This window comes from Bos mutus, chromosome 4 (genome assembly GCF_027580195.1).
Source record: "Bos mutus isolate GX-2022 chromosome 4, NWIPB_WYAK_1.1, whole genome shotgun sequence".
Lineage (NCBI taxonomy): Eukaryota > Metazoa > Chordata > Mammalia > Artiodactyla > Bovidae > Bos > Bos mutus.
In genome coordinates this window covers 6102439-6124563 of record NC_091620.1, presented here as the reverse complement: position 1 = coordinate 6124563, position 22125 = coordinate 6102439, and the positions used below count along the sequence as shown (strand labels likewise).

Below are 22125 nucleotides of genomic sequence, written 5' to 3'. Positions count from 1 at the left end.
CAGCGCCCCGTGTCCCTCCTGGACAAGCACTCATATGTAGCAAACTTTTTTTTTTAGTGTTTAATTCTTTGACTGTCGGATCTCTGTTGCAGCACGTAGGACCCTCACTGTGGCATGCAGAACCTTTTGTGGAGGCCCGAGGGCTCAGTTCCCCTGGGGCATGTGGGCTCTTACCTCCCCGACCTGGGATCAGACCTGTGTCCCCTGCATTGTAAGGCACATTCTTAACCACTCACCCATCAGGGAAATGCCAAACGTTCTTGCTTATCTCATCATTTAAAAACTGAATAAAAAAATTATCTGAAATAGACATCTGATGTTTTTGAGTTCATAGGGTGAGAATTCTAAACATCAGGCCATAGGATCGGTTCTTGCCTTTTTAATCCTGATTAAATTAAAATATATGTTTAAATATACATCTGTCTTAAAATTGAACTTAGTTCAGTTCAGTTCAGTCGCTCAGTCATGTCTGACTCTTTGCGACCCCACAAATCGCAGCACACCAGGCCTCCCTGTCCATAACCAACTCCCGGAGTTCACTCAGACTCACGTCCATCAAGTAGGTGATGCCATCCAGCCATCTCATCCTCTGTCATCCCCTCTCCTCCTGCCCCCAATCCCTCCCAGCATCAGAGTCTTTTCCAATGACTCAACTCTTCCCATGAGGTGGCCAAAGTACTGGAGTTTCAGCTTTAGCATCATTCCTTCCAAAGAACACCCAGGACTGATCTCCTTCACAGTGGACTGGTTGGATCTCCTTGCAGTCCAAGGGACTCTCAAGAGTCTTCTCCAACACCACAGTCCAAAAGCATCAATTCTTCGGCACTCAGACTTCTTCACCATCCAACTCTCACATCCATACATGACCACAGGAAAAACCATAGCCTTGACTAGACGGACCTTTGTTGGCAAAGTAATGTCTCTGCTTTTGAATATGCTATCTAGGTTGGTCATAAGTTTCCTTCCAAGGAGTAAGCATCTTTTAATTTCATGGCTGCAGTCACCATCTGCAGTGATTTTGGAGCCCAAAAAAATAAAGTCTGACACTGTTTCCCCATCTATTTCCCATGAAGTGATGGGACCAGATGCCATGATCTTCATTTTCTGAATGTTGAGTTTTAAGCCAACTTTTTCACTCTCCTCTTTCACCTTCTTCAAGAGGCTTTTTAGTTCCTCTTCACTTTCTGCCAGAAGGGTGGTGTCATCTGCATATCTGAGGTTATTGATATTTCTCCTGGCAATCTTGATTCCAGCTCGTGCTTCCTCCAGCCCAGCATTTCTCATGATGTACTCTGCATATAAGTTAAATAAGCAGGGTGACAACATACAGCTTTGATGTACTCCTTTTCCTATTTGGAACCAGGCTGTTGTTCCATGTCCAGTTCTAACTGTTGCTTCCTGACCTGCATACAGGTTTCTCAAGAGGCAGGTCAGGTGGTCTGGTATTCCCATCTCTTTCAGAACTGTCCACAGTTTACTGTGATCCACACAGTCAAAGTCTTTGGCATAGTCAATAAAGCAGAAATAGATGCTTTTCTGGAACTCTCTTGCTTTTTCGATGATCCAGAGGATGTTGGCAATTTGATCTCCAGTTCCTCTGCCTTTTCTAAAACTAGCTTGGACATCTGGAAGTTCACGGTTCACGTATTGCTGAAGCCTGGCTTGAACAATTTTAAGCATGACTTTACTAGCATGTGAGATGAGTGCAATTGTGTGGTAGTTTGAGCATTCTTTGGCATTGCCTTTCTTTGGGATTGGAATAAAAACTGACCTTTTCCAGTCCTGTGGCCCCTGCTGAGTTTTCCAAATTTGCTGGCATATTGAGCGCAGCACTTTCATAGCATCATCTTTCAGGATTTGAAATAGCTCAACTGGAATTCCATCACCTCCACTAGCTTTGTTCATAGTGATGCTTTCTAAGGCCCACTTGACTTCATATTCCAGGATGTCTGGCTCTAGGTGAGTGATCACACCATCGTGATTATCTGGGTCACGAAGATCTTTTTTGTACAGTTCTTCTGTGTATTCTTGCCACCTCTTCTTAATATCTTCTGCTTCTGTTAGGTCCATACCATTTCTGTCCTGTATCGAGCCCATCTTTGCATGAAATGTTCCCTTGGTATCTCTAATTTTCTTGAAGAGATCTCTAGTCTTTCCCATTCTGCATAGGAACCTGGAATGTCAGGTCCATGAATCAAGGCAAATTGGAAGTGTTGTAACAAGAGATGGCAAGAGTGAACGTCGACATTCTAGGAATCAGCGAACTAAAATGGACTGGAATGGGTGAATTTAACTCAGATGACCATTATATCTACTACTGCGGGCAGGAATCCCTTAGAAGAAATGGAGTAGCCATCACGGTCAACAAAAGAGTTCAAAATGCAGTACTTGAATGCAATCTCAAAAACAACAGAATGATCTCTGTTCGTTTCCAAGGCAAACCATTCAATATCACAGTAATCCAAGTCTGCCCCAACCAGTAACACTGAAGAAGCTGAAGTTGAACGGTTCTATGAAGACCTACAAGACCTTTTAGAACTAACACCCCAAAAAGATGTCCTTTTCATTATAGGGGACTGGAATGCAAAAGTAGGAAGTCAAGAAACACCTGGAGTAACAGGCAAATTTGGCTTTGGAGTACAGAATGAACCAGGGCAAAGACTAATAGAGTTTTGCCAAGAAAATGCACTGGTCATAGAAAAACCCACTTCCAACAACACAAGAGAAGACTCTACACATGGACATCACCAGATGGTCAACACCGAAATCAGATTGATTATATTCTTTGCAGCCAAAAATGGAGAAGCTCTATACAGTCAACAAAAAACAAGACCAGGAGCTGACTGTGGCTCAGATCATGAACTCCTTATTGCCAAATTCAGACTTAAATTGAAGAAAGTAGGGAAAACCACTAGACCATTCAGGTATGACCTAAATCAAATCCCTTATGATTATACAGTGGAAGTGAGAAATAGATTTAAGGGACTAGATCTGATAGATAGAGTGCCTGATGAACTATGGACTGAGGTTTGTGACATTGTACAGGAGACAGGGATCAAGACCATCCCCATGGAAAAGAAATGCAAAAAAGCAAAATGGCTGTCTGGGGAGGCCTTACAAATAGCTGTGAAAAGAAGAGAAGTGAAAAGTGAAGGAGAAAAGGAAAGATATAAGCATCTGAATGCAGAGTTCCAAAGAATAGCAAGAAGAGATAAGAAAGCCTTCCTCAGCGATCAATGCAAAGAAATAGAGGAAAATAACAGAATGGGAAAATTGAACTTAAGATACTCATAAACAATAATTGATGCATGACTTTCCTTTCATAGCTCATACATGGTAATTTGAATAAGGCGTATCCCTTGGCGTATGGGAAAATACAGAATTTGGATCCAAAGAATACACCATAGTTTGTTACATTTACGCTATAATACAATCCTTAGTAACAGGGTATTCATTGAAAGCATCCATCACCAGTGTATGTAGTATAGCTAGCTGATGGGAAGTTGCTGTGTGGTCCAGGGGGCTCAGTGGGTGCTCTGTGAGGAGCTTGGGGCTCTGGAAGGTGGGGCGGGGTGCGGGGGGCGGGAAGGGGGAGGGCGCGGGGGTAGGCGGGGCTTCAGGGGCGGGAACATGTAATGCCTGTGGCTGATTCATGTTGACGTAAGGCAGAGACCAGCACAATACTGTAAAGCCATTATTCTCGGATTCAAAATAGATAAAAGTATAGTAGGCTGATTCAAAATTTTAAATTAAAATCATTTCTACATGCGATGCCATTGCTTCTTGTTGGAAATGAAGAAACCTGGAATCCGCCCCTGGCCTCTGGAGTCAGCGTGGCATTTTACCAGGACCCTGGATGATTCACAGGCTCTGAGGCTTGAGAACCGTGTGTTCTACCATGTGGTGATGGCAAAGTGAGATAGATTTCCTGAGGAGGGTCCCGGGGTTTCATACGACTGCGCGGGCCCGGTACGTGAGGAATCGCTGCATCACTGGCCTGGTCTTCCCTCTCTCACGGAGCCGGAGCGCAGCAGCAGCACCCCGCAGCCCTGCGGGCCGGCCCTGCGCCTGCGTGACGTCCCACCCGCTGCGTCTGTCTCTAACAGCTGCTCTCCCCTCCACGCCGCTCCTTCACATGGAGCTGCTGCACTTGGCCTGGCTCATGACTGTGAGCCCGGGGTCTCTGGGTTCCAGTTATTCCTCCTAACGCAGCGGCTATTTGTACCCCCGGTATCTAACATTCAAGGCTCCTTCTTATTTTTTTTTCAAAGCTTTGCTTTACTTTTGTGTCTATGGAAACAAGCTTAGAAATGCTTTCTAAATCCAAAAGAATAATTCAGCAAATATTCATTTTTTGGAAGATACTGTTGCGTTTCAGAAAACCTGTCTGGGGACAGAAAGCTAGGAGAGACTCAGTACCACTCAGAAACCACCTCGTCCTGGTGAAGCGGGCGTGTGGGGCTGAGTTACTGCCCTAGGTGTGCTTTGCCCGCGGTGCAGCCGGCCACCCAGGTCTGCCACAGGAAGAGGCCCCCAAGGGAGGGCCTGGCCTGACCGCCTGGGAAGGGAAGGAGCTGGTGGACGGGTAGGGGGAGGGGGCGTGCAGGCCGTGGGAGCAGGTCTGCCTCGGCGGCTCCTCCCAGCCGTTGTGGGCGGCTGTCTCCCCTTCCCCTCGCTCTCCCCCTGGCCTCTGAAGCCTCCGTTCTGGCTTTGATCTGAGGTCTGGGTGCCCTCGCCGCCCAAGTGAGCACCATTTTCGGCTGTGCGCTCTGGACTGCAGCTCTTTAATCTCTTGCTTGTTTTCCAGAGTCTTGTTCCAAGAGACGGGGGTTCTTACGTGGAAGTGGTTTTCTGCTCCTGCCTGGATACCCTGCCCTGAAACATGTTTTTGCTTTTGATCTGATGGAAACATCGAGAAGCAGCACAGTGGGTGCAGGGGCGCCTGTGTGGGGTCTGCGCCTGGGGTTGAGATGGGGAGAAGATGGGGCGGAGCCGGCCTTGCGCTTCCCCTTGGAATATTACGGATGAAGATGGCTTTCGAGAGGGCATCTCTTCAGCCTCACACCTTCTCTGCCGATGGAGTTCCTAGAAAAGGATGCAGGGCGATTCACAGAACTTCAGGGCTTCAAGCCCTTAGTGTTTCCACGAGAGACATTTCGAGAAAGTGGCGTTTAGGCTCTGGCATTGAAGGCACGTTGATAAGGGGAGGCTGCTACCCAGGGTGTGTGGATTCCTGAGGGTTAGCGGGCAGACACAGCATCGCTGCCAGGGTGTGGCCGTGTGCCAGGGGGCGTGGCTGTGTGCTGGGGATGTGGCCGTGCCCTGAGGGCGGGCTGCTGGACAGGGGCGTGGCTGTGCCGGGGCATGACCGTGCCCAGGGCGTGGCCGTGCCCTGAGGGCGGGGCTGTGGGCAGGGGGCTGGGACTGTGTTGGAGCAGGATCACTGTGTCGGGGGCGTGGTCGTGTGCCCGGGGGCGTGGCCGTGCCCTGGGGGCGGGGCTGTGGGCAGGGGGCGTGGTTGTGTGCCCGGGGGCGTGGCCATGCCCTGAGGGCGGGGCTGTGGGCAGGGGGCTGGGACTGTGTTGGAGCAGGGTCACTGTGCCAGGGGCGTCTGCAAGTGAGGGACAGGCAAGTTTCTGTCCTGCCGTTTTAGAGTGTGTAGGCTGTCATGTGTGCCGCATTCCCCCGCCAGCGCCGCTACAGCTGTGGTGAAAACACCTCTTTAGACACTGTGACTGAGAGGGGTTGAGTGTCTGTCCTGAGAGGCCGGCGTTCGCGCTCACAGGACTGTGCCCCCCGTGTGAGCACTGGGGCTGCACCGGGTACCGCCCTCCACCTGGGGGCCGGGGGTAACTGCTCAGCGGAGAGGGCGGGCGCGTGAGTGCAGGTAGCTGCCACGGGCCTCAGGACGACAGGCCTGGGCCTGTGTCCAGGGGACAGCTCTCATCCCGCCCGGCTGACGGCCGCTTCCTGTTGCGAGCTCTGTTCTGCCGGGCTTGACAGGCATTCTACGAGGTGGGTTAGCGCTGGTCCACACGCTCCTGTGGTCCCTGCGGCCTGGGGCGGGACTGAGGCTGGACCTCCCCTGCAGCCGTGGAGGACGCGCCCACCACGCAGGCCCAGTGCATCTGCCTCTCCGCTCTCCAGGGTGGTCCCCCACCACGAGCCTGGCAGCCACGGAGAGAGAGGGGACCATCGGGGCCTGGCCCACCAGGCCCTGCCCTGGACCTCTGCCCTCAGCAAGGGCCCCTCACGCTGCCCAGTGGCTGGTCAAACACATGGGCGTCCAGCCTCCGGAGGAGGGTAGACAGTCATGGGGTGAGGGGGAATGTGCTACACTGAATGCCTCCTGCCGCTGTGTCGGTGCCCCAGCTCTGAATAATGGGAGCGAATGGGCCGGCTGAGCCTCGGGCTGAGCGTAGATGCCTCAGGTCCAGGAGGGAGGCCTTGGAGAGTTCTTGTCCAGCTCCTTCATGAGCTGGGGAGCACTCCTCACAGCCAGCTCAGCTGGTTTACCCAGCGCCTATCCTGCCCCTGGGAAGGCCTGGACTGCCTGCCACCTGTGCAGGCATCATGAGGGCCCGGGGACCTGTGCCCAGCTCTGCTCCGACAGGCCCCAGAACCCATCCTGAGAGTCCCCCAGCCTGTGAACACGGGGCTGGGGGCGCCTGCCTGCTCCCCGCTGGGGTTCAGCTGCTCACAGTTTGGTTCAGGCATGAAGCATCGTATACAGAGGCCACACGTGTATACAGCTTCTAGGCTGCTGCTGTTTTGATGTTTACAGGCAAGGAGTAGCTCCTGGAAAAGAAAAATGGCCCAGATGAGTGGAGAACAAGTGAAAGATTTGCCAGTCAACATCAACACCCAAACCTGAAAAACACCAACAAAACTCACAGCCCAAACAGCTGTCTGCCCACCGGCCAGGTCTCCGCGCCCTGGGCGGGCCTGCTCCTGGCTGGCTGCCTCTTGATCCCTGTGGTTCCCCAGTGTCCGCTGTCCGACGTGCCTCAGCCTGGCCTCCTGGTCCCTGGTGCATTGGTGGGCTTTGCCGTGCCTTCCCTGGTCTGCAGGACTCTGATGGCCCCGAGTCCAGGCACACCAGCGGCTCTCCCCTCCTCCCTGCTGGATCAGGAGCTGCTCCCCAGGCGCTGGGCTGGGGGCAGAGCCACTGCAGGGGTGTCGCCACGGGGGTGCGGCAGAGGGCCCCCGAGGGTGTCAGTGCCCGCCCTCTGCGTCCCTCCCTCCGGCCCTCCGCACCCCCAGCTGGCTGGTCACCAGTGGAATAACGCGCAGACCGCTGTCCTCCCCCAGGTCTGCCCTCTGCACAGGGGAAAGAAGGGCCGCAGGGTGGGGGCGGCTTGAGGGGGGGCGGCCTGAGGAGCCCGGCTGAGGTCTGGACCTGCCCCCACCAGTGAGAGTCCTGTGGCCTTGCTTGCTCCAGGAGCTGTGGTGAGCACACACCCTCTTCCCCGGAAAGGCGTGGGGTTGTGGGGAAGAGCATGTGTGGGACAGAGACAGACTGGGCTTCTGGACACGGGTGATTATTCCTTTTGAGTCCTGGTTTCCTCATCTGTGAAACGGGAACAGCGCAGCGCAGTGTTGTCCTAGGACCGCCAGGTCGCGGCACTCGCCCCACACGGGGCTGGCTGCTCATCCGACGCGGGGCCGGGTCGCAGCGCTCATCGGACGGCAGCTGGGAACAAGCTGTACGGGGTATTGAGAGGGCCGCACAATAGCATTCCCCCAGGGGAGGGACAGGCGATGGAGACATGGAAGACGCGTGTGTGCGGAGACGTTCTGGGGAGAGCTGCTGCTGGGAAACCGCGACGCACTTGTTATCCGCACGCCCCACGTTGCCCTGTGCCAGGCGATGTCACTGCAGTCTTCTTTGGCTGCGATAGAAACCGTTCTTGGCTGAGGAGCGTGATCAGTTCTCAGCTTAACAAAACTGGGTGTGAATATCTTGCTTTCTGAGACTCTTCCTGTTGCCTTGTAGATGATGCATTACCACTGCTCCCATTCTTGTTCTGTGTGAGAGGGAAACTGTTTTCCTTCTGGTGAGATGATTTGCTTTGCATTCATTTTTTTCTTACATTTTTCAGTCATAAAGCCTCTGTGTTATGTCAGTGTGTGTTTATGCCCATCTCGGCACTTTTAGAAGCCCTGGGGGAGGGGAGCGAGCTGTTTTGATTCAGGCTGGGTGAGAAGGCCAGGCCCGGAGGTGACAGGCTGGAGCAGAGGGGCTGGGGTTTGGGGGCTGGGCTTGGGGGCTCCCTTAGCAGGGCCCGCTGGGGTGGGGGCACTGCAGTGGAGAGGACAGGCCAGGGCAGGCGGGAGTGAGTCTCCAGCCAGCAGTGCGGTGGGGTCCAGCTCACATGGACTGCTTCCATCACACACAGGACAAAACCCTTCCCAAATGCCTGTGGGAGTGAGGGGTGTGAGAGGCAGGGTGGCCCGCCTGGGAGAACAGGTGGATTGCAGCTCTGACGAGAGCGAGAGAAGGCACTGCAGGATGGTCATGAGACCCCGCTCAGAGCTCAGAGGGGGCGGAGGAAGATGTCACACTGAAGCTCAGTGTGTGTCGCGTGTGTGTGTGTCTGTTGTTTGTGAGTGTGTCTCCTGCATGCTCACGTGCATGTGCTCTGAAGCCAAGGGAAATCTGTGGATGTCAGGAGTCAGGGGACTGTGCTCACACCGCCTTCATGGACAGGGGGGAGTCAGAGGACTGTGCTCACACCGCCTTCATGGACAAGGGGTGTCAGAGGACTGTGCTTACACTGCCTTCATGGACAGGGGTGGTCAGGGGACTGTGCTCACACTGCCTTCATGGATGGGGGGGTCAGGGGACTGTGCTCACACTGCCTTCAGGGACAGGGGGGGTCAGGGGACTGTGCTCATACCGCCCAACCTTCTGGGACAGGGTGGCGCACGTCCTTACAGTGAGTCAGCCTGGGCTTTCTTCCCAGATTTAACTCTGCTTTCAGAGCGACCCCTGGCCCCGAGGCCATCCTTGCACTTGACCTGAGGCTGCGGCTTCAGCAATGGTGAGTGGGGGTCGGGGGGTATGCGGACCTCGGCCAGGAGTGTGTCTGAAACAAGCTCTGGCAGACAAACCTCTCTTTTTCTCCTGGTGATTTATGGCTTATATTTAAAATGAAATATGGTCTTTCTTAATTTTAGCACAAGTAGCAACACAAGTAAATTAGCGGTCAAATCAGCGAGTGTCCTGGCTGGGAGAGATGTGCTCTGGCTGTTGAGAACCAAGAAACTTCGAGGTCTCTGCCACGTGTCTTCTCCAGCCCCCGGGATGGACCAAGCCGGGTGAACGCTGAGCAGGTCTTTGTTGCGGGGCTGGTGATCAGGATTGAATTGTGCGGCACATGCTCTTCAGACCCCACCTGGCTGTCAGCAGGCGGCGAGCGGGCTGGGGAGTGAATAACGCATCTTCTGCTGCCTGTCCTGGCAGCGTCGCCGCCACTCGCATGTGACTCGCTCAGTTCTCACCGTGAGCGAGCCTCTGGCCCCAGCGGGCGCCTGCCCTCGCCCCTGCACCCTGCCTTCCTTGAGGTCTTCTGTGGGCACAGGAAACGCACTGCCATCCTCCCAGGCAGTAACGGAGAGGGGCCGCCCCGAGGGCCCGGCAGCGGGCACGACGGCCTGAGCCCGGGGAATCTCCAAGGCCCTCGGCAGCAGCTCCTGGTGGTCAGCCGAGGCATTCTCCCTCTGGTCATTGAGCAGCCTGCGCTGTCGTTCAGTCGTTCAGTCGTGTCCGACTCTGCAACCCCCCGGACTGCAGCACGCCAGGCCTCACTGTCCATCACCAACTCCCAGATTTTGCTCAAATTCATGTCCATTGAGTTGGTGATGCCATCCAACCATCTCATCCCCTGTTTCCCCCTTCTCCTCCTGCCCTCAGTCTTGCCCAGCATGAGGGTCTTTTTCTAATGAGTCAGCTCTTTGCATTAGGTGGCCAGAGGATTGGAGTTTCAGCCTCAACATCAGTCCTTCCAAAGAACATCCAGGACTGATCTCCTTCAGGATGGACTGGTTTGATCTCTTTGCAGTCCAAGGGACTCTCGAGTCTTCTCCAGCACCACAGTTCAAAAGCATCAACTCTTCAGCACTCAGCCTTATAGTCCAGCTCTCACATTCATATATGACTACTGGAAAAAAAATAGCTTTGACTCTATGGACCTTTGTTGGCAAAGTAATGTCTCTGCTTTTTAATATGCTCTCTTCCCTGGTGGCTCAAAGGTTAAAGGGTCTGCCTGCAATGCAGGAGACCTGGGTTCAATCCCTGGGTTGGGAAGATCCCCTGGAGAAGGAAATGGCAACCCACTCCAGTATTCTTGCCTGGAGAATCCCATGGACAGAGGAGCCTTGTGGGCTACAGTGCCCAGAGTCGCAAAGAGTCGGACATGACTGAGCGAGTTCACTCACTAGGTTGGTCATAGCCTTCCTTCCAAGTAGCAAGCGTCTTTTAATTTCATGGCAGCAGTCACCATCCACCATGATTTTGGAGCCGAAGAAAAGAAAATCTGTCACTGTTTTGACTTTTCCCCCATCTATTTACCATGAAATGATGGGACTGGATGCCATGATCTTAGTTTTTTGAATGTTGAGTTTTAAGTTAGCTTTCTCACTCTCCTTTTTCGCGCTCTTCAAGGGCTCTTTAGTTCCTCTTCACTTTCTGCCTTTAGTGTGGTATCATCTTCATATCTGAGATTGTTGATATTGCTCCTGGCAATCTTGATTACAGCTTGTGATTCATCCAGCACAGGGTTTTGCATGATGTTCTCTGCGTATAAGTTAAATAAAGCAGGGTGACAATATACAGCCTTGTCTTGCTGTGCTAAGTCACTTCAGTCCAACTCTTTGCGACACTTTGAGCGTAGCCCGCCAGGCTCCTCTGTCCATGGGACTCTCAAGGCAAGAATACTGGAGTGGGTTGCTGTGCCCTCCTCCAGAGGATCTTCCTGACCCAGTGATCAAACCCATGTCTCCTGTGGCTTCCACATTGTAGGCAGATTCTTTACTGCTGAGCCACTGGAGAAGCCCACAGCCTCATCATATTCCTTTGCCAGTTATGAACCAGTCCGTTGTTCCATGTCTGGTTCTAGCTGTTGCTTCTTGACCTGTATACAGGTTTCTCAGGAGGCAGGTGAGGTGGTCTGGTATTTGCATCTTTTTAAAAATTTTCCACTGTTTGTGGTGATCTGCATAGTCAAAGGGTTTAGCATATCAGTGAAGCAGAAGTAGATGTTTTGTTGGAATTCCCTTGATTTTTATATGATCCAATGGATGTTGGCAATTTGGTCTCTGGTTGCTCTGCCTTTTCTAAATCCAACTTGAACATCTGGAAGTTCACGGTTCATGTACTGTTAAAGCCTTACTTGAGAATTTTCAGCATTACTTTGCTAGCATGTGAGATGAGTGCAATTGTGCAGTAGTTTGAACACTCTTTGACATTGTCTTTCTTTGGGATTGGAATAAAAACTGACCTTTTCCAGTCCTGTGGCCACTGCCGAGTTTTTCAAATTTGTTGGCATATTGAGTGCAGCACTTTCACAGCATCATCTTTTAGGATTTTAAAAGGCTCAACTGGAATTCCATCACCTTCACTAGCTTTGTTTGTAGTGATGATTCCTAAGGCCCACTTGACTTCACACTCCAGGATGTCTGGCTCTAGGTGAGTGATCACAGCGTCATGATTATCTGGGTCATTGGGACCTTTTTTATATCGTTCTCCTGTGTATTTTTGCCACATCTTCTTAATATCTTCTACGTCTGTTAATTCCTTGCCATTTCTGTCCTTTATTGAGCCCATCTTTGCATGAAATATTCCCTTGGTATCTCTAATTTTCTTGAAAAGATCTCTAATCTTTCCCATTCTAATATTTTCTATTTCTTTGCATTGTTCACTTGAGAAGACTTTCTTATGTCTCCTTGATATTCTCTGGAACTCTGCATTCAGTTGAGTGTATCTTTCCTTTTCTCCTTTGCCTTTTGCTTCTCTTCTTTTCTCAGCTATTTGTAAGCCCTCCTCAGACCACCACTTTGCCTTCTTGCGTCTTTTTCCCTTTGTAATGGTTTTGGTCGCTGCTTCCTGTAGTGTGTTATGAACCTCTGCCCATACTTCCTCAGGCACCTGGTCTACCAGATCTCACCCTCAAGTCTCTTTGTCACCTCCACTGTATAATCAGGGATTTGATTCAGGTCATGCCAGAATGGCCTAGTGCTTTTCCCTACTTTTTCGATTTGAGTCTGAATTTTGCACTAAGGAGCTGATTATCTGAACCACAGTCAGCTCCCAGTCTTGTTATTACTGACCGGATAGAGCTTCTACATCTTGGGCTGCAAAGAATATAATCAATCTGATTTCGGTATTGACCATCTGGTGATGTCCATGTGTAGAGTCGTCTCTTGTGTTGTTGGAAGAGGGTGTTTGCTATGACTAGTGCATTCTCCTTGCAAAGCCTTTGCCCTGCTTTATTTTGTATTCCAAGGCCAAACGTGTCTGTTATTCCAGGTATCTCTTGACTTCCTACTTTTGCCTTCCAGTCCCCTATGATGAAAAGGACATCTTTTTTGTTAGTTTTAGAAAATGTTGTAAGTCTTCATAAAACCAGTCCACTTCAGCTTCTTTGACATCAGTGATTGCGGCATAGACGTGGATTGCCATGATCTGAATGCTTTGCCTTGGAAACAAACAGAGATCATTCTGTTGTTTTTGAGATTACACCCAAATACTGTGTTTTGGACTCTTCTGTTGACTGTGAGGACCACTCCATTTCTTCTAAGGGATTCTTGCCCACAGTAGTAGATACAATTGTTATCTGAATTAAAATCGCCCATTTCCATTGATTTTAGTTCAGTGATTCCTAAGATGTCCATGTTCACTCTTGTCATCTGCTGGACCGTGTCCGATTTAAATGACTCATGACCCTAACATTCCAGGTTCCTGTGCAATATTGTTCTTTATAGCATTGGGCTTTAACCACCAGCCAACTGAGCATCGTTTCTGCTTTGCGCCAGCCTCTTCATTCTTTCTAGAGCTATTTCTCTGCTCTCACCACCAGCATTTTGCACACCTATTGACCTGAGGGGCTCACTTCTGGTGTCCTATCTTTTTGCCTTTTCATACTGTTCATGGGGTTCTGGAGGCAAGAACACTGGAGTGGTTTGCCATCCCCTCCTCCAGAGGACTGTGTTTTATCAGAAACTCTCCACCATGGCCCGTGTGTCCTGGGTGTCCCTACACAGCATGGCCACAACTTCATTGAGCTGCGCAAGGCCGTGATCCACGTGATCATTTTGGTTAGCTCTCTGACTGTGGCTTTCATTCTGGAGCCTGTGGGATTATAGTTCTTGCTTCTTCTGTCTGCCCTCTGATGGATGAGGATTAATAGCTTATGCACGTTCCCTGATGGGACGGTCTGGCTGTGGGGAAAACTCGATCTTGTTCTGGTTGGCAGGGCCGTGCTCAGTAAATCTTTATTCCACGTGTCTGCTGATTGGTGGGGCTATCCCTGTTAGTTGTTTGGCTCGAGGCAACCCAGTCCTGGAGTCCACAGCTCTGTGGTAGGGCTCAGTGGCAGCCTCCTAAAGGACTTATGTCAACACGCACCTCCCAGGACTGATGCCGCCAGTGCCCGTGACCTGTGGCAGGCACCATTGACCCGTGCCTGCGCAGGGACCCGCACACTCGCAGGCGGGCCTGGCTCAGTCCCTTGCGGGGTCAGTGCTCCTCTCCCCTGGGTCCTGGTGTGCATTTGGTTTTGTTTGTACCCTCTCTGTTTCTCCCAGTCCTGTGCAAGTTCTGTAATCAAATGCCACTGTTCCTCCAAGTCAGATTCCCGGGGATCCCCAGTCCCTTGGCTGGATCCCCAGCTTGAGGAATCTGCTGTGGGGTGTAGAGCATTTGCAACAGTTTGAGAACTTCCTTGATATTACTGTTCTTCAGTTTGTGGGTCACCCACACGGCGGGTATGGGATTTGACTTTTAACGTGATTGTGCCCCTCCTACTGTCTCTTTGAGGCTCCTCCGGTGTCCTTGGACGTGGGGTGGAGGTCAGCTACCCTGGCCTGATTTCACTGCTCACAGTGCCAAGACCAGAGGAGCTGGGGGACCTCCTCAAGGTCGCTACTTTGGGGGAGAGCAGAGCAGAGTCAGTCTCCCTAGGCTTCCCCATGCCTGGCTGTCTCTGGGCAGGTGGGGGTGTTCGCTGGCTTCCCCCCAGGTGTTATCCTCTCCTCCGCTTGGCCGGGCTCTGCAGGGAGAGCAGAGTGAGCAGGGAGCGGAGCTCTGAGAAGAGGGAGCAGGGCATGGGGGTCTGTGCACGGATGAGGGAGGCGGTGAAGGCGTGCGCTGAGACTGGACTGAGAAGGAATGCTGTTCTCATGAGGTTTGTTACTTCAGGAGGATGGAGCTCTGCTTGGAGCTGGGGCCCCGGGCAGCGTCCGGCTCACGGCGCGTCTGTGCCTGGGGTCTCCCTCCGAGGGCTTCTCCTCTGGGGCAAAGGGGCTGTAAGAGCGGGTGTGTAAAGCTGTCACAGGGCGGGGGAGACTCCTTTATTCTTGTGAGTGTGGGCAGTTCCGCCCTCTGTGAGGCTCGTGCCCTTGGTCCTGGCACCGTGCTTGCCTCCTCTGCAGAGCTGGGCCTTCCTCAGGCCATGCCTGCCCAGGGGAATGAGGTCTCCAGCTGTGGGATTTCAGAGAGGTTCCCTGTGAGGAGCACCCCCGGGTGAGTCTCCCGTAACTGGCAGCTCCCTTCCGCTCGTCCTCCTCTGTCGCTATTCCACTGGCTCTCGAGCATCTGCCGTTGGCCGGACACAGGCAGCCATTCGGGCGACGGTGGAGGACAAGAAGCTACATTTCTGTGGTCCCTCACCTCAAGAGTCTCCGGTTCAGGGAGGTTTGCCCTCGGGTTGACATCACAACACAGTGTGGAGAGTCCTGCCATGGACGCCTGCACCGAGGCAGCGGACCGGCCTAGTGAAGGGCGTGTCCCTGGGCGACTGTGGACTTGGGCCTCAGTGGCCGAGCAGGGGTGTCAGCTGGAGACACAGGAACACAGGCTCGGTGCTCTTAAACGGATGTGTACGTTCCGGAACCGTCTGGCTTCAGCTGCTCCTGAGCACAGGCTCGGTGCTCTTAAACGGACGTGTACGTTCCGGAACCGTCTGGCTTCAGCTGCTCCTGAGCACAGGCTCGGTGCTCTTAAACGGACGTGTACGTTCCGGAACCGTCTGGCTTCAGCTGCTCCTGAGCACAGGCTCTGTGCTCTTAAACGAACGTGTACATTCCGGAACCGTCTGGCTTCAGCTGCTCCTGAGCACAGGCTCTGTGCTCTTAAACGAACGTGTACGTTCCGGAACCGTCTGGCTTCAGCTGCTCCTGAGCACAGGCTCGGTGCTCTTAAACGGACGTGTACGTTCTGGAACCGTCTGGCTTCAGCTGCTCCTGCCGCAGCAGGTGTGGCTGTGCCAGGGGCACCCTAAGCGGCGCTCTGAGTGTTGTTCCCGTTATTCACACCCTCCTGACTGGCCTCAGCAGGCCCCGGGGCTGCATTTCAGACGACCCTGGACGCGGGGCAGCACATCCCCTGCTGTGCGCTTCCCCTGCCCCGCTTGTGGGTGAGCGCTTTCCTCACCTCCCGTCTGGTCTCCTCACGGAGCACACGGGCCTCCGTCCGTCTGCCTCTGCCGTCCGTGTGCCCTGGTGACACCTTGGTGCGCGCCATGAGCGTGAGGAACAGGGGTTTTGACAGAGGCCCAGAGATGCTGCCTGAGTGGTGTTGCGCTCAGAGCACGGTGGGCCTGGCCCCATGGGGAACTTGCCGTGCAGGTGCTCCCAACGGGCTCACCACTGCCTCCCAGCAGGCGGGGGACGGTCCTCCTAGTAACAGAGGAACAGGATGACTGATCGTCCTCCCAGGGGGAGCCAGCCCTGCTTCATTCCCTCCCCCCGACCCGAGCCAGGGGCGTGTGGCCTGGCTTCCAGTGCCCAGCGTCCTCTCAGCGAAGCAGGCCCCCAGCGCCGTGCGGCCCCCTGGATGCCAGGCCCAGTAGGGCCGTGGCCCACGGCGCACTGAGGCTCTGACTCTCTCTCCTCTGTTTTTCCTCCCAGGCTGCCTGTTTGAAGATGGCCTCTGCAGACCTGCTGAGACCTGTGTGAACGGTAAGTGCCAGCCCACGGTGACTCCAAGGCTGGCTTCACTACACGCAGGGGGGTCCTGGGTGGGCTCATGTTTGATTCTTCCGAGCGCGTGCAGACATTGGCCTCGGCACCTCAGGCACTGACGGGGGTCAGGCCAGAGCGCCCACCAGGCCCTCTGCACGCAGGGCCCCAGGCGTGCCGTGAGGCCCAGTGTGAGACGGGGTCGCCTCTCCCCAGCAGTGAGTGTTTGCAAGGTGGGCTCTGTCCCTGCCTGCCTCCAGCTGCATCCTCCCCACCTGCGTGGGCGCCCCAGATGCACCCAGCTCTCTGTGCCAACCAGGGGCCTGCAGGCAGAGCCCATGAGTGGGATGTGCCCCTGGGACCCTTTGGTCCAGTGCAGCCTCTGCCCCACCACCTCCGAGCTGGCTTGTCTGCCAGGCCCCCAGGCACGCTGTCAAGGGCCTGAAGGCCAAGACCCAGGGGCAGCTAGGCCAGCGTCCTGGCGAGAAAGTCCCACTCGGAGCCCGTGGACGGGGGGCTGAGACAGCTGTGTGTGCGTCCTCGCGGCGAACGTGCCCGGGGGACCACGCCGATGGGCTGGACGGCTCTGTTTTGTGTTCGTTCTTTGTGGGGAGAACTCTGCAGATTGTGGCGAGTACTGACCTGGGCTGGAGGCTGCAGCAGCTGTGTGATGGGAGCCCACCCAGGTCGGGCCGTTGCACACTGGCCGGCCTGAGCACCTCCTCACCACAGCTGCACGGGTGGGCCTCTCGCTGGGCCCCAGCACGGCTCCTCCTGCTTACACCTCGTGAAGCTTTTATCTGGAGGCAGCTTTTGAAAAAATAATTTATTAAAAAAGAAGCATCATCTGCCCTGACTTGGTGAAGTTGGATTCTAAAAGAAACAGGTGTGTGTTTAGTGTGAGTGCAGGCTCGGGTGGATCGGCAGCGTGAACGCTGCAGCTCGGAGCCTCCCCTGTCCCCAGCGGGGAGCAGGCCCGCAGCTGCCATGGCTCCCGCGGGCCGTCCTTCCCCCGAACCTCCACTTGCCTCCCTGGTGTGGAGGGTGCTGACGTTATGTAACAGAGTAGCTCTGAGTTATGTGGAAACAGAAGGCAATTTAAGTGTAAACAGAAACACGTGGGCCTTGACTTATGGAGACAGCCGGTGTTCGATATTCCTCCGGTCCAGTTGAGGGCCCACTGTGGCCTGACCAAGCGAGGGGACAGCAGCGAGCAGGGATGGAAGGTGCTGGCCCGGCTCGTGACCCCGGGTGAGGCTGCAGGGCTCAGCCTGGCCGGGGGTATGGGGGGCATTAACGGACATTGAAGTCCCTTTGCATCCCTTCGTTTATTAAAGTGGTCCTGTGTTACTTTTACAATAAGACTCATCTAATAAAGATGTTGCAGCATCTGCTGAGCTGACTCTGAGAGGCAGGTCTGGCTCGGGCCTGCCGCCGTGGGTGCTGACTGAGTGGGCACAGCCCCCAGCTGCCGCCCAGAGCAGCCCTGGGGAGCCACGGACCCTGTTCTGGCCGCAGGGGGGAGCTTCTCGGCAGAAATGTGCTGGGTGTCTGAGGTGGGTGGGCAGAAGGACAGACTGCGTTCAGTTAGGGCTGGCACTGTGGGTGGTAACGGGGCGAGAACCTGGGCAGGGAACAGCTCCCCAAGTACAGTGATGAACTGCAGGAGGCCCGGAGAGGAGGAGCAGAGGCTGGGGCTGGGAAGGGCCTCCAGGACAGCACCCGGCTCACGGAACGGCGTCTGTCCCACGACAGCCGCTCACGGGGCTGGCAGGCAGGGCCTCCGAGCTGGGAGGAGCCTGGGTCAGCTCTCAGGGCAGCCCACCTTCTTCTCGAGCTGGCCTTTCTGGGGTCTCGAACACGCGGCCTCTGGTCCTCAGGGCACGGACCCCCAGGCTTGTAAACGACCGCTCTCCCTCCCTCCCCCTTCTTTTTTCCTTCTGAAGCTTTCTCGAAAGAAGCAGACCAAATCAGTAACTTTGTCGGAAGCTCTCGGAACACTTTTCTCCATGTTAATGTTTGGTGACCACAGGTGGAGTTTGCCAGCTGCTGCTGTGAGCTGCTGTGAGCTGCTGTGCATCCAGTATGTCTTGGCAAGTTTGATAAACGGGGCTATTCTGTTCTATTGCACTGGAAAGACAGAATAGGAAGGAGCTTTAATTTAACAACCTGGAGACTATGAAAAAGTACGGCCAGTCTGAAAAACAGATTAGGTCGGAGCAATAGAATTGATGTGGTCTGAATCACGGGCCTTGAACCGAGAGCCTGGCGAGGCCTTGTGGTCCCGACACCCCAGGCCGCAGGCGGAGGCTCCGGGCTCAGCGCTGGTGGCTGCTGGCTCTGGGAGGAGCAGCATGTGGAGGGGCTGCTCGGTGTTCCCCACCACCGGCTCTGAAGGCTGACTTTGAAGCTTGATGGGGTTCCCATGGAATGGCTTCACAAAGCCCGCTTTGTGAGAGCCGTTCCCACCTTGTTTCAGGAAGGTCATGCTCCCGTTTTGGCTTCTGCTGTTGAGGTGATAAAAGCAGTGCTGAGAAATGGTCGGCTTCCCTGGATGATAATATCCTGACTGGGCTTCTAGACGCCAAGGAGGTAGAGTTGGTGATGAGTTGTCTGGATGCATCTCAGGCTCACGGCGCTTGGTTAGGGATGCTACGGCTGTGGCCTTCCCAGCGCTGTTCTGTCAGCAGGATACAGAGGCCAGCCGGTGGGTCTGGCCCTCACCAGTGGGCCCTCCTCACGGTCTGCTCCGGCGAGTCCGCCCTGCAGCAGCTCTTCAGGGTTAGGCTGCAGTCTCTGCGAGACGCTGGGGCATATCTGAGGAGACCCTGTGCTGGGAGACAACGGCTGGGGGCCAGCCCCCTCCTCCCTACAAAGCGCTCGCTGACCTTACTGTGGTGGAGACAGCAGATGAGACCAGTCATGTGCCCCCAGGACCAGGGGGAGGTGCAGGGTTTGAATATTCTGAAGTCTGTCAGTTCGGGGCAGCCCGGCTGCTGTCCTGATCCATGCTGCTCACGTCCTCTGAGAGGGGTTTTCCTTGAAAAGTTCCTGAATCATGGGAGAGAAGTTGTGTCCATCTGTCTGCAGTTTGCCCAGATGGAGGGGTGGCATCTGTAACCTGGGGGCGTTTTCAACTGTCCCTCGAGTCCACTTGTTTGCACCAGAGAAGCGACTCCTCTAAGGAAGCACATTCTCGAGCCGTGTCCTCGGCCTTTCAGGCTCATCTCCTCCCTTCCCTGTGTCCTGGGTCCTTGATGGTGCCCTGCTCTTTCTGCAGAGGAGGGGCTTGGGGAAGAGGCTGTGTCCCGGCCCAGGAAAGCATCAGGTGGGCAAGTGCCTGGGAACGTGAGCCCTGAGTAGTGATGCGAGTGCTTTTGCCTCAGCCGCCCGGGCCCAGAGGGAGGGCTCGTCCCCGCCACTGGTCTGCAGACAGCCTGAGCTGACCTGGGGCACTGAGTTGTGGGAATGTTTTCACCGCAGCCAGGCGTTTCCTCACGAGAAAGATCTAGCAGGGAGCGCACGGAAGGGCCTCACCTGTCTCGTCCCGGGAGGGCGTGGGTCCACGGCTCTGCGGGCAGGACCTGGCTCCAGCCACAGCTGCCCAGAGGTGTGTGGCTGGGAGGCTTGTTCCCCTCCCAGATCCCAGTTAATCACAACTCAGGGGAATGAATGGGGATTAATTACTGAGTTAAACGGTGCGAAGCAGAGTTTAATTTGGCATGTTAACAGGAAAAAAATGCCATTTCGAGCCTCACATGAATGACTGGAGATGAGTTGCAATTGATGCGGCTCCATTTGAGCGGCTGCCACACACAGGAACACACACGTGTCCGCACGCGCACGCAGCTGGCGTGCCCGCAGGCGCCCTGGGCTCCGAGGGTCCCTTTGCTGCTGTCCCTCAGGCTCGGCTCCTGCAGGACCGGTCTTCTCACTCCTCGTTACCTGGCTACCCTTGCATCGCAGCTCAGGAGCCAGGAAGCTGCCCCGGGAAGTGCCCTGCTTTCCTCCGTCTCTGCCTCTGGGGTGGCTGTTGGGCCATTTTGCAGGAGGCAAGTTCTCGTTCCCCTCCCCTCAGCGGCCCTGGGCCCTGAATTCCCAGGGAGCCCCTGGGCCGCCTCTTCCTGCTCCTGGGCGGGCGTTTCTGGGGGACTAGAGATGCCCCTGTGTCGGAGGTTGATGACTCGCTTCTTTGCGTCTCATGGGTGGCTCCCAGCACGGCTGGTGTGACCCTCGTGTTCGGATCTGGTGTGTTTTGTCACCGCAGTAACCAGTCCTGGAGGGGACCGGGGTGTTTTATTGTTCTGAGTAAACAAGAGAGGACACTCCCCTTGCGTAAAAGTGTAGCTCCAGACCTTGCTGTCTGTGGCCTTCCCTGGGGTCAGGGGCTAAGGAGGCAAGCTCCTGAGGGTCCACCCTGCATAGGGCGGGGGGGAGTGCCCTGATCCCAGACGCTCCAGCAGACTGCCGAGCAGCCTCACCTAGCCTGTGCCGCCGCCACTGCGGGACTCGGTCGGCCCCACAGAGTGCATCTGTGTGCTTCGGGTTTTGGGGTGCTGTCCGAGGTCCCTGCTGCGTCCCCTGCTCCCAGGGCACACAGGCGGCTGCAGCAGCCGCTCCCGGCTCTCCATCAGTGCTCGTCCCAGGGGGCAGTTAGACGGTCCCTCTGGGGCCTTCGCCTCCCCAGGCCTCTCGAGGGATTCCTTCCGCGGGACACGCATTCTATCAGGACACGCCCCTGATGGGACACGTCCTCTTTCAGGACACGCCTTCTGTCTGGACACGCCCTCTGTTGGGACACACCCTCCAGCCAAGCAGCCCATTCTTTCCCAGCGCCCACTGCCCCCCTGCCTACCCATCCCCCACCCGGGAGTCCCCCTCCCCACGGAAGAACGAGGGGAGATGGGAGGTGGCGTTGCCATTTCCCAGTGGAATGCCACCTCTGAGGGGAGCACCCTGTTGGGGTGCGTGTGTGTCTTAAGATGCTTTTGAAATGTTATTTCTTCCTTCTGCACCAGTTTCCAGACTGACTTACCAGTTAGCCCAATTAACTTTTCACGGTCTTTAATTATAAACACAGGAGAGGATAATGAACTGTCTAGCAGATGAAACCTGCTTGCACGTTTTCCATTGTATCCCAACCAGGGCTGTTTAGGGCGTTCTGTGGGGAAAGTTACCTTGAGGCGCCAGTTATGGACAGCGTCTCCTGTGAGGCCCAGGGTCCTGGGTCCGCCCGTGATCTCAGCGCGTGACGGCTTCTTGGTGGATGTGCAGTCTGTGCGGACTCCCGAGGCGCTGTGGCTCCTTCCCTTGGGTCAGGGTTTGCCATGGTGATGTCCAGTGGGCCACACTGCTGGGCTCCGTGCAGGCGGGTGAGGGCATGAGAACCACACCCCCCCCATGCCCACCAGGGCTTCCTTTCTGGCCTGAGTCTCTGCTCATCGATCCTCTGGTTTCGGTTTTGGTCTTATAAGTACTAGGTCTTGGTGTCTACTTAAGAGCATCACCGACGTAAAGAAGAGAGCTGTTGGGCAGGTGCGTCGGGGGCCTGGGTGGAGCAAGTTAAGCCAAGTAGACTTTGTCAGGGCCAAGATGCTTCCCTGTTTGAGCTGTTTATTGAAGTGGTACCTGCCTTGCAGTTTTTTTTCTTTTCCTTTCAAATGCTTAAAAATGTGGTTTTTAAGATACTTATGGCAACCTGGTTTTTTCCTGCATTAATATTTAAAATAACATTTTTTCCCCCAGTTTGTCATTGTCAACTGTTAGATGGTTGGATAATCTGAGCTGTCTCTCAAAGCCAAAATTGGAGTTCTAATTAGCTCATTTCAAATGAATCTGGATTTTCTGAGGCTATGACCATGTCTTCCTCGAGAGCCCTGTGTCTGCATTTCTGTGCTTTAGGAAGCGTCCACTGCTCAGAGTGGGCATCCTTTCCTCTCCCAGCCC

At 54.6% G+C, this 22125-nt stretch overlaps 1 protein-coding gene across 1 annotated transcript in view; it reads left to right on the top strand.

Annotated features, from left to right (window-relative positions):
* PTPRN2 (protein tyrosine phosphatase receptor type N2) overlaps positions 1-22125 on the top strand; it is a 605862-nt gene that overhangs the window by 55405 nt on the left and 528332 nt on the right. The window contains exon 2 of the mRNA XM_070369001.1: positions 16129-16179. Within this exon, the coding sequence (XP_070225102.1) occupies positions 16129-16179 (51 nt within the window). The remainder of the gene's footprint in view (positions 1-16128; positions 16180-22125) is intronic.